Raw genomic sequence first — 16,797 nt, 5'->3', positions numbered from 1 at the left:
ACTCGAAGATATTTTATTTTTATATTTTTTAACACCTTTTTTTATAGTTCGGGACTTGCAACGTTAAGCGGGTTGAACCGGCTCCTTTTCGTTGAACCTCTCCTCTCTCTATCTGAAACTGCCTGTTCACCTGGTTCTCACTGAGCGCGGTTTGGTGATGCCTCTGGTCTTTGCATATCTTTAGAAGGTTTTAGAGGGGTCATGAGAAACAAAATGAAAGTGATCTATTCAATCCCTTCTGAGGATTTTCCCCATTTTCCCGGTCACCCAAAAAGGAAGGGAACGGAAGAGAAGAGAAGAGAAGAGAAGAGAGAGAAAGAGGAAAGAGAGAGAAGAATGTCTGGTTTCGTGGACCAATGGATGATCAAGTTTCAGAAGCTTAAAGAGAAAGGGCAGGGCCTCTTTTCTAGGAGCTCAAGCCGCGTCGAGAGTAAAGAATCGGAAGCCAAAAACCGATTCAACTCGAGGCAGAGAAAACGGCGGCCCTAAGTTTTCACTCCCCTCCTCGTATGGAATCGAGCCATAAGGCGTTGGGCTCGGCGCACAGGGAGAGAGAAAAGGCATGGGGGTTCTCTCTCCCCTACCCTGTTTATTCTCCTTCTCGCGCTATCACAGGGATTTCTTCCCCTCCCTCTCTCCTTTCATCACTGCCATGGAAGCAGATGCGTCAAGGTAAGCAGTGCAGGAGGGGTAGAGGAGGAGAAGAATACGCAGGAGGACTTCACAACGGACGAGGATGAGAGTGCACAGGGCAGCAGCTCCCATGAAACTGATGAGGATGAGAGTACACAGGGCAGCAGCTTCCATGAAACTCCTTTACATTATGACAATGATGACTGCCACGATTATTCATTGTTTGGATCGGTGGATTACAACACAGACAAGGACGAGGAGGAGGAACGCCTTTTCAAGGAGCAGGTCTCCATTCCCAACCTTTTGGTTTTTTGCCGATTGGATTGCGTGGTTTCCCTCCGTAATTATATTGAATATGTGTCTCTCCCTTCCTGAATGCTTCCCTCCTTTACTTTCTCTTTTATTTTCTCGTTGATCAAATTTACTTCTTTCTGAAATGCTCTTTCTCTTCTTTTTGGGACGGGACTCGATCCTATTCAAATTGGGGGTTTGTTTTTTTATTTCTCTTCGTAGTATTTGATTTTAAGTTGGTGTTTGAATGATTCTTCTCTTTTTTGCTTTTTAGATGATGAAGTCCGTACTGTTTGTGGTTCTTTTTTATCCCAATTTATTCATGTTGATTCTCTTGCACTCTCCTGGTTTCAGAGGCAAAGAGAATTTTTGAAACTCAAGGATTTTTCTTGTCATTTTGGGAAATAGTTTAGTGAAATTGTACCTCGTGATCTCCCATTTCAACAGATCTTGAAGGAATGCTCACTTGCTGAACTTATTGATGTGAGTATCAATGCTATCAAGGGTGCTATTTCTCCTGTCGTTCTCAGTCTTCATATGGTCTACAGACTGTTTATAACTTTATATTTTATTTTATATTTACTCTTTTCTATGGGTATGTACTCTGAAATGCTCTCGTTATGCGATTCTATCCATGTGTTCCTTTTTTTTGCTTCTCTGAGATGGCAATGGTGGCCATAGACATGCTTTGTTGATGTGTGGTTGATTCTGTAGGGGGCTCTAGATTTTTGCAGTTATTTTGGTCGGTTGTACTTTGATTGTCCAACATTTATACACCTAGAAAAGCCAGAGATGATCGAGAACAGGGATTCGGAAATCTGGAATTGAGATCCCCTGTTTGTAGTCATTCAGGTCATAGGAATCACAATCATTGTACCAAATGTAGTTTGATCACTATGAACAATATATAGTGATTGTCTTCACCACAAACTAATTGTAGATACTTTTAGCTATCTGATCAATGAGATCATTATTGCCCTAGGCCATTGTCTATCTCGGTTGAGATGAGGAAACACCTGGATAAGTGCTGTTACTGGAATCGTGTTTGTTGCATGTGGTTTCACCACCTAACCAATGAGATCCTTATTGCATGATACCCAGAACGGTTAAATAAGTTCCTATCACACTCTGCTGTCTGGACGGAAATTTTGGAATCTCATTACCAACTCTTTTCCCTAATTGGATTTGGGTCATGGATGTGGAGTATGATGGGAGCATTGGAGCCTTCTCGTTTGACTAAGTGGCTTCAAACCCCTCACCATGATTGGTTGCCCGAAAAGATAACTAAGATCTGTGCTACTCCCACCCCCCCCAAACAGTGTCTTAGACATTCCTTTGAAGAACGAAGAAACGCAACTAAGGGAAGCACTAAAGCTACATTTCCTCATCTCATTTCATCATATCTCGAAAGAACAAGATAAGTCAAATTTTCATTGTAAATGAGTGTAACATGTTGGCAACATAGAGGACCTTCCATATGTGACATAACCATTGTACTTCTAGTTGGGCTATGGTGATTGGCTCATGGTATTTACAATCTTAGACCATTAATACTATGTGATGGGACCCTTAAAATCCGGGTGGCTTGATCAAAAATGAAAAAAAGGAAAAGGCTATCCATAAGAATAAGGAAACCTTGAATAACTTAATTAAGGTTGGCATAGAACTAGAAATTTGGAAAATTGATAAAATGGATACAGATCCCAAAAAGGTATTTGAATTCAGTTCTTTATCGCCCCAAATGGACATATGGATGTCTTACAATCTGGAAGTGTTATGCATCAAGTATCCACTCTTCTTGACCCAAGTCTGTAATTCGTTTCTTGAATGGGCGAACATATTGCTGTTCCTACTGATCCTTCAACAATTTATTTTGGGGCTCTGTCATTTAAGAGTTTGGTCACTAGGCGTGATGTATATTTTGATGTATTTACCTCAAACGCCACTCTTCCACGAATTCATTGCATAATTTGGATGTGCACTCCTCCCCTTGTTGAGGACTTTTATTGTCCTCAGTATTCAGTAACACTTTTGGTTAGGACTTTTGTTGAGGCTATTAATTACTATATTATTCAGTAACACTGTTAGGCTATTTTGATTCGAACTAGATATAGTCTTGGATAATTGTAGGTTCACCTTAGTGTAGGATATTTGGGACGCTACACCTTGAATTCGACCCGAAGCAGTGACTTTGAATCAAGATCCTTTATTAATGTGAAACTCCCATTGCTTGTTCCATAGTTGATGAAGGCATCATGGCCTTCTATAGTTCCATTTTAAATTTAATTTTTTATTTGGGCTTTTTGTTTTTTATTAAATTTTTTGGCGAGTGAAAGTATATTTATTTGGGCTTTTAATTTATTTTAGTTATGTTGTCGTTTGGGTGCTCCAGAGAATTCAACGGCAGTTTGTTCATTTTATTAGTTTATTTCAGTTAAATGTATTTTAGGTTACTTTAAGTATGTGTAAAAAGTGGAGGGAGGGAGAGGGACGTCCATCCCCACAGGATGAGGATGTTTTATTTTGAGATCTTTGAGAAAGTAAAACCATGGAAAGGGCTTCGAACTGTTTGATTGGAGAGGGACGTCCTTCCCTTCTGTCTTATTTTTTCTTTGATTTTTTTTAACATTCTTTGCTATTGATTTTCACTTTCTCCCATATTTTCCTAATTCTTTCTTCAATTTTTTGTTATTATAATAACCCTCCGATCGAGTAAACATTCCTTGTTGAAAATCAATTAAAACCTTAAAATTAACCCATAGGTTATCCTTAGAATTCTATATCTATAATCCATTGAAATTTAACCTTAATTTGCCATCTAGAATCAGAACCCTAATTTTTTACACCTCGTTAATTTTTCAAAACCTTTGAACTAATTAATGGCAACTTCTGGAATTAATTTGAAGTTATTTCACACCAACTTCTTTTCTCCAGGCTGTAGGTTAGCTTTAAAATTGACCGTGTTCAATTTTTTGTATTAGGATAGATTCCAATCCATTATGGATTCGTAATATCATCTGCTGGACTCTGAAACAAATTCTTAAAATTTAATACTGATTTACACAATTTTGGTTTTCAATTACCTATTGAAATTGAAGATATTTGACCTTATTTGAATTCAATGCGTACATCAACTTGGTACAAGAGCAAGTTCTAGGGCTAGAGGTCAATCTTTAAATTATTTAGGGTATGTCCCAGAGTTTTAAGGTGTCCATTAGGTCTTTAGGGTCGTCTCTCTGCTGCTATACTCCTTTTATGCTGTCTTGCTTTGTGATGTAGCCTTCTATTCTAAGGTCAATAGGGAGTTTGTGAGGTTTTTTTTATTGCCATCCTAGTGTTCCCAAGTTTGGAACTTTGTTCAAGTGGCTGCCTGGAGGCTAGGAAGTGGCCTTCCTTAGGTCTAGGAAAGTTCTATAGTAAGGTTAGATGAGTTCACAGCCATGGCAGGCGAAGGCATTGTGAACCAGGGTCTTGGTCGAGGTATGGCGTGTGGACAAGACCATGGGCGTGGTTAAGTAAGGAGTAGTTGGCAAAAATCCATCCTACAAAGACTTGTTCAATGATATGAAGCCCTCCAGCAGATTAGGGAGTAGTTGGCATAAATCTTGCAAACTCTAGTGTTAGGATGATGTTTTCTATTGACCCTCCGTGGAAATCATGTAAAGATGCTAATGTGTTGGTTCTGAGGGAACCAAACACTAGAAGAGGAGGAATAGGGAGAGTATGAGGATAATTCTTATGAGAATCCTAAGCAACTTGGAAAAGAGCGGTTCAAGGGTAAATTGGTTAGAGTGCAAATTGAGGAGAGTAAAGTGACGTACCTCATATGGCTAAAGAAGAGGAGAGTCCATTGATTATATAAGAGGTTCTGGAGGAATTTAGGGAGCACACTGCGAGAACATCATACTTGAGTGGCGTTGCCAGGGTCTTGCCATTTATTTTTGTTAGGCTGAGGCTATAGAGGAGAGGTTTTTCTAGCCTAGGTTGAGGTGCTAAGCGAAGTGATATGTAGATCATACTTTGCTTCTAAGGTTTTAAAAGGCCAGTCTAAGAATACCAACCCTCAATGCATACCATTTTTAGGAGATTCTCCCCCTTTCCTTCCACCCCATAACTTCTTCCTCACACCAGCCCTAAATATTACCCCTCAGGTAAGCACCAGATGTCGTCAAATACTCATCACACCACTCCTTTTCCATAGCCACACCTATTACAGTCTCCAACAGCTTAGAGACAAGAGGGGAGGGAAAGGTGGGTTTGAACTCGGACATCCAATCCTCGGTATTACTTTACCTGCAAGAGCTCTGATGCATTCACAGAGGTGCAGTGGTCCAAAAACAAACTAGTATTCCCATACTGGCATGATGCTGTTCCGATTAGTAGAAGAACAAGTTTGTTGCCCTTAAGAGAGCCTTGAACGAGATAAATCTTTGTGATTTGCTTTTTCACTTTTCAGCATTGTTTTTCTTTCCATTTTATTTCTTACTGACCTCATTTTTATGCTATAGAATCTTTGGGATTAGACTCCAAACCGAAGCGATGCATGCCCTGATATTTTGAAATCGGCATTTTATTACAAATATTATAGATTTTTGCTTGGATCTGCTATAATTCCATTTGCTGGCTAAAATGGAGAGGTCTCCAATGCGAATCTGATAACTCTGGTTGAAACCACATCACTATTTACTGACAGTGCTAACATTCTTATTGCTTGTAACTTATGCACAAATGTACTTTCCTTTATTACTTTGAAATGTAGCCTGATTCTTATTAGAATAGGTTTCCGCTGATGCGTACTCTCTTGCATGAATGGAGATTGGAGCGTGAGACATGTTTTAGAATCCATTGGAAGTTAACGAGAAGGTGCTGCCATATATAATTTTTCTTTCTAGCATTCACACTAGATTCAATATAAATTTTCACATGAAATGTAACATTTTCTCTAGTATTCGTACCAGATAATCTTTTATATAATCTTATGATGTGTCCATGATAAGATTTACTGATGATAATCTAGTATTGTGAATGAACTTTCAGACAGCACTTTATTTACTTGTAAAATTTGCATGAACAACTACTTATACAAAATGTGAAAAATAAAGAAAGCAATAGGTAAAATGAAAATTGTTAGTTCATCAAAATGTAAGAAAGAAAATTGCGAGTATGATAAATGTGATGATTTTGTACATGAGATTCATGAATTGAATGTGAATGCATATACCCAGAATAGGAGTGCACCAGTCCCTTTTGCATTCTTGTTAGTGTATTTGTCACTGCAAAAAATTGAGTATGATAAATGTGATGATTTTGTACATGAGATTCATGAATTGAATGTGAATGCATATAGCAAGAATAGGAGTGCACCAGTCCCTTTTTCATTCTTGTTAGTGGATTCGTCACTGCAAGATTCTCTCATCTATGTTTGGTGGGATAAGAAATGTTGCTGATCTTCTTCCAAGTCATGATGGAAAGGGACCATACCCAGTGGAGGAAAGCAACAATTACAAGGACTTCCACATGATTTTGGCTGCATATTCTGACTGAGCTCCTTCCACTCTTCAAAATTTAATGATTCATATGACTGACCCTACATGAGAACGAAGAGATTACTAAGAAAAAGTTAACTCATTCATAAAAACCAACAATTAGCTAAATTATACTCAAACAACCTGTGCAGCATCCTGTAGAGGACCCCAACACTCTACACGGTTGTACTCCTTCAAATTGGAGTGGAAGTAGACCCAAACCAGAGACCTCTTTAACTCTGGATGCTTCTTGAAAAGTACACCATCCCCATAAATCAATGCTTTTAAAACCTACCAAAGGATCACAATCAGAACAAGGGTCTTAGAGGTTTTTTGTTTTTTTTTTTTCAAATAATCAAAGCCAAACCAACATAAGGTGACAGGTGAAATGTGTTATTCGATCAAAACTGTTTGAAGGATGAAGTATAGGGAATTCCCAAGAAACATCCAGTATTTTGGTGACCCCTGGTCACATGGATGTAATTAAAACACTACAAAGTAGTGCTTATAGTGAGTTGTCAGTTGTAACACTCGAGGAGGTCCTTGCTGTGAGAGACATTTCACATTTGATCGAATTTTTGGGGTAAATTGAAATTTAATTAGTTACAGTAGAAATTTGTTGAATTCAACGTAATTAAGAGCATGAAAACTATTAGTCTATATGAACTTCTAAATGCATACATGCCTACATAGACCCTCAGCCATATATCTACTTATCCAATCCCCACCTGACCTAGTGGTGTGGGACACATGCAATGATCTATCCATCTATGAGATCTATCCATCTCACACAAGCCAGTAACCACCATGGAAATTCGAGATGGTTAAGGGTTGCCTTCCACTTTAAATGTACTTCGGCATGAAAGAAAATCGCTTAATGGGAAAGGTTTTGAAAACATTAGGGTCAATTGAAGCCGACGTAATTCCAGTGATATGAAACTAAAAAAATAATGCTAGAGATAGAAAAATAAGACATGCAGAAGGAAATAAACAAAGGTTAAAAAAGAACAGCAGTCATTACATATAATTAAATGTCATTATGTCTGTAATGAACCCAACAAATTATGATATATAAAGAAATTTAAATAAGTATGAAGTCATATATTTCATTCTGTTCTCTATTCTGTGGATTAAAAGTCACTCATCTAGCTAGGAAATATTTATAAAGGATTAAGGACATAATTTGGTGAAATTAATAATTTACCAATGGAAGCTCCTTTTGGAAGATATGGAAACGCAATCCAGCCACGAGATTCAGTAAGAGATGTCCCCCACTTATGTGGCAGTGTACATGCAAAGACATCTTTCCTTGGACTTTCTTCCACTCAGCTATTACATAGTCCCTTTGTAGCTTATTATACCACCCTTGCAGCTACATAATATGAATCACAATTACATTAACTTCTAAGAACAGTGATCAACATGCAGTGAATAATCCTTTGACAAATATGATCCATCAAAAACTCTTGGAAAACTCATAAATTTACATGCTTTGTATGCTCAGCCAGAGAAGAGAATGTCATTTGTCACACCTATTGTAGAGTTTGTATCGCATTGATGTTCCCTCTAAAGGTCATAGGAACACTTCATGGCATACTGCAGAATATAATATAATCCATTCCATGAAGATGAAAGTGCAGGCGATAAGAAATCTTTGTAGACGCTCGATGATTTTCTTTACAAATTCAAGTGACACTTTTTTCTAATAAAATGATACAATGAATAGTACAAGTTCTTGAATGATATAAGCTCTGCAATTTCTACCTGATTCCTATTTATGGAATGAGAAATAGCTAGGTTTAGGTCTGCAGTTATGTCAGAGTGGGTAAGGGTATATGTTCTGGGGATGGTTCCTGGATGTTTCTCTTGATCTACACCTAAGAACACCACCTTCAACTTTGATGCTTCAAACTTAGGAGGTCCCGAGAACCTCACAGCCTGCATGCGAATTAAGAAATCATAATAAGCATCAAATCATTTAGAAAAGCTTGTGAAGCCTAGTTCACCTTTGTAATCACCATTTGCTAACGCAGTAAACCATAACATGCATACGTTGTTTCGCACTAACATTGAAGGCTCAAGTGTCTGTTGTGTTGAGTACAATTTCAAGAAGGGTGATAAATAACAATTTCCAAGAAATCATTGTGAAATGTCTGTGTTGTTTAATGATGCTCCTTCATGGATGGGGGATGGATTGAGTGATGTATGTGGATGCATTACAGTACAAAAACCTAGGGTTTTACTCTCTTCACTTGATTACTAGAGAGCAAGGGATGGAGCATAATATCAAAGTTCAAAATGGCCAATACAAAAGACGGAAGAGAATATGATTCCAATGAATAATGAAAGTATTGCCCAACAAGAGTTGACTCTTAAAAAATCTTCATATCTAAAAAGATATTAGCAGGGAAGCATGATAATTCAATGTGCAAAAGGTGATGGAACTCGAAAAAAAAAGTTTACATTATGAAGATTAAAATAAATAAAAAATAAAAAAGTCCATCATGTCAAAATATAGACAAACTAATTTCTAGAGAATTGTAAAAAAATACATGAAATAATTACTGCAAAATTATGTCACAAAATGTAACCCTCTTAACACCTGACACGGCGGGTGAAAATATCAATAAAGTCATTATGCCTAAAGTAAACTCTTCCTTGAGCAATCCTAGAAGAGGCTATGGAGGGTTGTGTCAATATGCTGAGAACTGACTGCAACAATGTTCCTTGAATGCAAGGCAAGTTGTTGAAGAGGGATCAGGTGTGAAGATGTTAGGGCAAGTTGTTGAAGAGCGATCAGGTTTCAAAAGTTAATTTTTTTGGTTGATCCACTCAAAAAAAGATAGTGAACTGTGTTAAGGATTAATTAAAAAAGTTGATTTTTGGAAATTAACTACCTTGCAGTTTCTTCTTCTTGTTCTTCATTTTCTTTTTTTGTGTTCTTTTTTTCTTTTTCTTTTTTTTCTTTAGAAGGTCAATTGAAGACCACGAGAATAATAGAACTTCAAACGTCATTTTGTAACACCCTGCTACACTGACCACCTAGACCTAGAGGTCATTCCTACATTCCCAGCACTTTGCGGCATTGGTAAGGCAGTGTCTTAAAGCCTTGATTTTGTATACAATGGAAGCAAGAATTGAATGTGTAACTCTGATGCATTTCAAGTGGAATTTGTTCCAGAAACCTCGAGCCAATGCCCTTTGTAACTCTGATGCATCTCAAGTTGAATTTGTTCCAAAAACCTCGAGCCAATGCCCTTTCGCTTATGGGCCTTATGAGCTGGGTGATATCTGTAGTGTGGTGGATCGCATGATCTATCATTATTTAGCCATTCAAGTGGCTCTATGGTGCCCTACTGCTATTCTGAAAAAAATATGGCTTGTTTTTTATGTGGGACTATGACTAGCTCATGGACAACTTTACATTTAAGAAAAAATCTCTTTCCCTTTGAACAAATTTGTTAAATATGTTGGCCTAGGCATGAGTCCTACCCAATTGGAACTTGAATTGGGGCAATGGCAGGCATGGATTTTAGTAGGTGATGAGAAGATCAGTACTGTAATCTCCAATGTTAAAGTGGTAGGCATCCTTTCCTTGTGAAGCATGTAATTATATTAGATGAACCTGGTTTACCCAAAGAAGCTTCTTTTTTGGACAAGTAATAACAAGCGTGCACCAGGAGGAGTTGATGTTCCTCGTTTCAAAGTTTGTAAAAGGATTTACGAATCTTATGCGAGCATACTGTGCATTTGCTCACACGGGTAAAACTCAGGATATTTATTGGACTCCAAATTTTGTTGATGTAGCCTCTAGAACCTAATAACTAACTCAAAAGAAAAAAAATATTAAATAGGACCCTTTATGTGTCTCAAAGAAATTAATGTCCTAAGATTGAATATGAACGCTCCAATTTTGGAGGTTAAGATCCAGGTGTTCATGAACTTAAAATCTTTTTCTTTTTTTTCTTGAAAAAAAACATTTAATGATAAATGGATTGCAAAATTTCAGATTAAAAAAAAAAATTTCTCCCAAATTACTCTTTTGCCTGAGGGAGTTGTTGCATTGTATGCCTCTGCGAGAACATGCAACGCGAGCTCTCCACGCAGATTATTGGTCAATGGATAGAGGCTATTGTGGGACCGGATAAATCGATAACCTCAGCTACATTTTTTTTAGGGTGTGGTTTCTATAAGGCTGGGGTCCCAAACAATCAAAGTAAGGTGCTCTTTTAAATAGTACTGAAAGAAGTTTCCATACTAAAACACTGATAGTGTGAAAATTCATATTCATCTCTAATTATAAAAATTTAAAGCTTAAAAAATAGTGTAGATTGAATAGATCTATGAGCACTTGGAAATTTTAGAAGTTGACAGTCTAAAAAAAGATTTAAAATCCATTTTTTTCATGTTCATAGATTACAAGGTCGAGATGATTGATATGAAGATTTTTTGGGTGTCAAAACAACCTACTTTAGTGGATTTTTGAGGTGCATTTTAATTTGATTGTTTAGGGCCTCACCTTTATATAAATTTTTTCCTTCTTTTGTCCAACTTTGGTAGATTTCTGTATACAATACTGTTCTCATAGGATTGTTGTTGGATTTGGGATAAGTGAAATAGGAGCACTAGATGAAATGATCAAGAATATATACATGAGAATTAGTGTGCAAGAAGACATGCTCAAGAATCATAGCGCAAGACAAACCATCAGTGTTCAACTATCAATGGACAAGATGATGTAATAATGCATAAAAAGTTACTGGAATTTTATTTTAAGGCACATTTGTTGGTACTTTTTCAAGATAAATATTTGCCACTTCTATGTGAGATGAGAGATTAGGGGAAAACTTACTATACTTGTTTATCAATATATATATTTTTCTTACATTCCCATATCACAGTACGATTTGAATGGATAGTTGGGATGGCTTCAGCCATAAGGTCATAAGGGAGCTACTTTGATTTAGATATGTAGTCTCAAAGTATTTTATTTTTAATTTTTTTGACAAATCATATGAATAAGAATTTTGGTATGTATCATCATCTCAATAGAGATCACCTAAACAATAAAACAAATTTATTTTAAAAAATAAAATAATCAAAATATCTCAAAACTTTCAAAAGTATTTTGATCATTTTATTTATCAAAAATATTTTTTATATTTTCATATGTGCGGTTTTAAGAGAGGAGTGGATGTCCCGATTTGGTATCAAACTATTTTTTAAAAATAAAAATAAAAAATGTATGGATATGACATTGTGATTGGGGCTATCTCAACCATCCATTCAAATCAAATAAATGGAAGATGAGGGATGCAGAAAATATATATATATATATATATATGGTAGAAAAGTAAGTAAGTTTTCCCTATTGTTTTGTTGGAATAGTTATTCTATTGACAAGTGTTTTACTTTTACATCGAGTGCATTGGTGCCCTGTCCAAAAACAAACAGATGTGTCGAGTGCATAGGTGCCCTGTCCAAAAACAAACAGATGTGGATGCTTATTATCACTTTTCTTTGAAGAGCCATGTCTTCTTATTCATAGAATGAGACCATTTATTTTTTAATAGAGAAGTCACAACCTTTTAAAGTTGTTGGACTTGAAATTCGGTGGCTAGGAATGTGTTATTGGTTGTGCACAATATTCAAGACAAAACTTCTCGAACTTTATGATTTGTGCTTAGCCTTTAATTTTAATCTAACCGCAAAGCTTTTAACGTAAAAAATACATTTTAATCTAACCGCAAAGCTTTCAACATAAAAAATAAATGGTCTCATGGTATTCAATCTCAAAGTTGATGATCACTTTATTAAACTAAATAAAGTTACCAAACAATGACTAACCACATTGAGATTTTGATTTTTTTATCCTACAAATCCAAAAAAATCTCAGTGGTCACTAATTTGGCACCATATGAACCATTGGAGCCATGTCCCAAGCCTGAATTCAACAAGTATGGTTCCGTCTTGTGTCAATAAGCGTAAGTTATTTTTTAACAGACTTATCTACATCCCTTGCTCTCTGGTCATCAAGTGAAGAAAGCACAGTTCTACACTTTTTAACAATAGAGCTTTGATGAGCGCTATAGTAAAACTGCTATAGACCGGTGTTAAACCTTGTGATTCACGATCTGGATTGTTGATTTAGATGGAGAATTAGCTAGGGCTAAACTAGTTCTAAGGCAGTATGGGTCCCGGCACGGTTTCTCCCTAAAATCCCATGTTTTATATTTTTTTTATTTTTTTGAATTTATCTAATGTCTTTTTAAATCTCATTTAACTTTCACTTCATAAACTCTTGTTTTAATTATTATTTTATTTTATTTATTTTTGATATTTTTTTTAAAAAAATAAATTATCAATTCAGACCAATTTCAACAGGCACATCACCATGTCATTCACCATCCCCTGTTTTGGGCGTCAAAGTCAATGAAATTGTGTAAACTTAAAAAGTAGCCGGATTTAGTCCCTTGGCTTTTAAAAACTAATTTGAAATTTTGGTATGCGCCCAACAATTATCATAGGATCATTTTAGAGAAAAAAAAAAAAAAGGTTAAATTTTAGGTTCTTCAACGTACAAATCTTCATCTTAAAAAATTGAACGGTCTGTATTCATCTTGCCCTTCAAAATTTGTGCGGACTCTATTTGTCCTTGTCCAAGACAGGGGCCAGTCACCTCCTCAGTAGCTCTGTTCCCTTCCTCTTTCCAAGCACTTCTCTCTCTCTCCTCTCGGCTCGGAGTGTTGCACACTTATTCCTTCTCACACGAAATCTTGTGGATTTTGAGGTCTGAAATTCGAAGTTCACTTTTTTTTTTATATTTTTGTAACTTTTTTGTCTTTTGTTTATCGACTATTTTATACGTGAAAGTATATAGAGATACAGTTTATTAAAGTCACCATCACTCTTGTCCGTCATATTTCAAGCAGTTACGAATGTGTCAACTCGAATTTTATAACACATCCCAAGCCATGAAATTTGAAAAATATTTTAGGTCAGTTGAGAGAGAGAATATTAAGATTATCTTTTTCTTTTTTTTGTTTTAAATGTTGAGTATTATTGAAGCTATATTACAAAAATATTGTAGTTCTTATAAGGATGAGGAGTCGAAGATTTTGGTTGGGAGTTTTGTTTAAATTGGGGGATTTATTCAACCTGTGGCTCGTTTTTTAATATCTCATCAAATTGCATCCAAACCAGGATGATACCCACTGTATAAGTGGATGATGCGCCAACAATTGAAATGAGAGGCGATAAACAATTCAAAAACAAAGTTTAAAAATAATTTAAATTTAGAAGTTGTAAATTTAACTTTAAATATTCCTTATAGTTGTGGTTGAGACGACCAAATTTTAGGTCCAAAATCCATTCTCTGACATGGTTTTTTAAGGAAATTGCACTTCAACAGGTCTACGAGGGGATGCACCAAAACCGTCTTCTTTATAAGTACGGACAAAAGTTTATACAAAGGGGATGCTACGAATTCACCTCAAAAATATTACTAGAAGAGGCTGTTGTGATGCCTAAATATCTTCAAATTGATCATCTTGATATCAAGATGCATGAATATACAAAAAAAAAAATATTTCAAGTTTTTGGAAATATTACATCTTGTAATGCATTTTGGATTGTCAATTTTCAAGATTTTATAGATATGTTGGATTTATACAAATTTTAAATTTTATAATTAAAAATAAAAATATATTTTAAGGCTACCACAAAAATTTTTAGTATTGAAACCACATTTTTCGACACTATTTGAAGGTACAATTTACTTCGATTGTTTAGAGCCTCGACTCAATACAGATCGCACCCAATAAGTACAGCTTCTTTGATTTTGATAGAGGGGCAAGATTGGAAAGTGCCCCTCCCACGATTTATGATACTCGATAACGTGTCTGACTCCAGATGTAGGGGAGGCCACAGGTGGCCTGCACCAGGTTCGGCCGATCCTTGCCCTGGTCTCTATAGGGCCAGCCCTGCCCTAGCCTACTTTCTTGCTAACATAGCCTAGGCCTAGCCAAGCCTTATCTTCAAGCCATTGCGGCCCTGCCCTAACCTGATCCCTCAATCCACATTTTGTGTACCAGGACCTAGTTAGGGTCGGGCTGACCAGCCTATTAGTGGCCCCATCATGATGGGCATTTTAAAATTAAACAACAAGAAAAGAATGAGGTGTTAAGTAGTTGATCTCTTTTAAGTTGTTTTCATTAACTTTGCTAAATTAGGAGCCATATAGCATACTCCAGGGGGATCATAAAATACAACAACTCCCTTGAGCAAAAAAGCTACTTGGAAGGATTTGTTTTTTATTCCAAAATCTTGATAACCAAGCATCACTATATGATTATTTTCAAAGAAAAAAGTTGGATTATGAATTCTTAAACATCTAGATATTTCCCTCAAAAAATTGGATAGCTCTTGTGCATTCTTAGGATGTCATTTTTTGAGGCACATAGAGAATGTGGGTGGTTAGTTTTCTTTCCCTTTGAGGTTTGATTCCTCAGTTCTGGAGATCACAACCCAAAATTTAGGATCTAAAAATTTTCCCAATATGATTTCTTCCCCAGGGAGTAGATGGACAATATACTCCCAGTAGGAGAATGAAATGTTTTGGCAATTATACTTTTTAAAACTGATGGAGCAAAAGACGGAAAGATGATAAGAGAGAGAGAGAGAGAGAGAGTACCCTAATTGGTGAAGATGATCGAATGAAGAAGGCCCTGTTGCATTTATTTGCAGAATGCAGAAATGGCCGCTTCTTGGGCATGGCTGCCGATATTCTGGTTGGTGTGGGCACAAAACAATCCATGTCTTTCTATAACTCAAAATGGCAGCAAAAAATGTGAGGAATAGGGAAATGTGGTGGTGCCAATAGGGTGGTGCAAGAACTAGCCATGGCTTCTGACTGGCATTGTTACAGAGAGAAAGAGTAGTGAGAGAGAGATAGAGTAGGAGAGTAAAATGATGAATGGGACTCGTGGTGGATGCAGTTTTGTGGATAAGGAACAATCGTGCGTGCCCCACAGAGACCATACGTTGCTCTCCTCCTTCGAAAAGTGTTCGGTGACTCACGTTATTCTTGTGCGGTCTCCCAACAAAATATATTTCAAAGTTTTATTTTCAGTCCAACATTTCCATTCTAGAGTTCAATGACCCCAACTATGACAGCGATGTAGCTTTCTTTGTCAAAAGATATAAATGTTAGTTTTTGAATTCCTTTCTTCACGGTCCATTTTAACCGGTCGTGGTAACACTTTTTGACATCCGTCTTATATATGGACGTTAGATAGACAAGGGATACCGCACGGTAATAGGTGAGTCGGCTGACTCACCAAAGCCTGAGTCGGTGGTCACAAGAGCGCTAAATCACAAACATCCATCGTAAAGATGGACATTGTATACATCGTACCCTCCATATTGACACTGCACCAAAAAATATCAAAAAAACATATTTTTAATTTTATAATTTTATTTTATTTTTCATATTCATGATCACCTTTGTTAGATGATGAATCCATAAAATAAAATAGATTAAAAATCCATATCTAAATTGGATTTTAGAGGGGAGCGGCATGTGTAGCCGATTCATACAACCCATACTTTCTTATTACGCAGTCTCCTAATAATGATAGTTGAAGGGGGGCCGGGCCGGGCCGGCCTTCAAGTGAAAAGATTTGCTAGGCATTTTTTTGCATTTATTCATATGGGCAAAACCCATAATAGGAGTAACTATTTTGGGGATGAGGGCCACAAGAACATGAGGAGCAACCCCAAAGAAAAACAAATTAAATAGGACTTTTCATGTGCCTGAAAAAATAACATCCCAAAATTGAAGAACTCTTCAAGAGCTTGGTGTTTATCCATCTTTTTTCCGAAAAACAATCATATGATGATACTTAGATGGACCACATAATTTTAGATAAAAAATCTTCCCATGTTACTCGTTTGCCCAAGGGAGTTGTTTTACATTATGCCTTGCAGGAGCATGTTTCATGCGCTCTTAAATCACATGCCTTTGGAAATTGAAGTGGTTAAAATACAAGGGATGGAAACCACGGTCTTATTTGCATTTTAATTTTAAAATCTTTAATTTATTGGAAATTTCAGATGGAGCATATTTAAGGTCAGTTTGGATGTCAAAAAAAAAAACCTTTACATTGAAAAACATTTTAATTTTTTCAACCTTATTAAGAAATATTATCATATTTTTTTATTAGTTCGTTGGACTGTTTGGATGGTGTGAACACGTTAAAATGAGTTTTGCGGAGGGGTGGCGGGAGGCATATTTGTACTCCTCTCACAATAACATACGCTCTCTCCTCATACAAGTCCTACCAGCTCC

At 36.4% G+C, this 16,797-nt stretch overlaps 1 protein-coding gene and 1 long non-coding RNA gene across 5 annotated transcripts; one reads left to right on the top strand and one right to left on the bottom strand.

Annotated features, from left to right (window-relative positions):
- Window positions 1-215: 215 nt before the first annotated feature.
- On the top strand, window positions 216-5,928 carry LOC148779902 (uncharacterized). The gene is made up of 2 exons (XR_016044045.1): window positions 216-918; window positions 5,704-5,928. It is a non-coding gene; the product is annotated as an uncharacterized LOC148779902 (long non-coding RNA).
- Window positions 5,929-5,943: 15 nt separating this feature from the next.
- LOC18436871 (protein STAY-GREEN, chloroplastic) lies at window positions 5,944-15,621 on the bottom strand. 4 transcript variants are annotated; one of them, XR_002281362.2, is made up of 6 exons: window positions 15,142-15,456; window positions 8,214-8,387; window positions 7,654-7,821; window positions 6,594-6,740; window positions 6,289-6,511; window positions 5,944-6,197 (listed from the first exon to the last, which is right to left on the bottom strand). XR_002281362.2 is itself a non-coding variant. In XM_020668827.2 (5 exons), exons 1-5 carry the CDS (start codon window positions 15,262-15,264, stop codon window positions 6,341-6,343), a joined length of 783 nt encoding a protein of 260 aa, XP_020524486.1. In that variant the 5' UTR covers window positions 15,265-15,621; the 3' UTR covers window positions 5,944-6,340. The 4 variants fall into 4 exon arrangements, 3 of the variants coding, with proteins under 3 accessions (XP_020524486.1, XP_088707595.1, XP_088707594.1); XM_020668827.2 differs by having other exon boundaries at window positions 5,944-6,511; window positions 15,142-15,621; XM_088851469.1 differs by having other exon boundaries at window positions 5,944-6,511; window positions 7,982-8,387; window positions 15,142-15,389.
- Between the last annotated feature and the right edge of the window lie 1,176 nt (window positions 15,622-16,797).

This window comes from Amborella trichopoda, chromosome 11 (assembly GCF_054954075.1).
Source record: "Amborella trichopoda isolate Santa Cruz 75 chromosome 11, AtrichopodaSantaCruz75HAP2 v2.0, whole genome shotgun sequence".
NCBI classification, from domain to species: Eukaryota; Viridiplantae; Streptophyta; class Magnoliopsida; order Amborellales; family Amborellaceae; genus Amborella; species Amborella trichopoda.
Note: the sequence above shows the minus strand (reverse complement) of the source record. Positions and strands in the feature narration are given on the sequence as shown.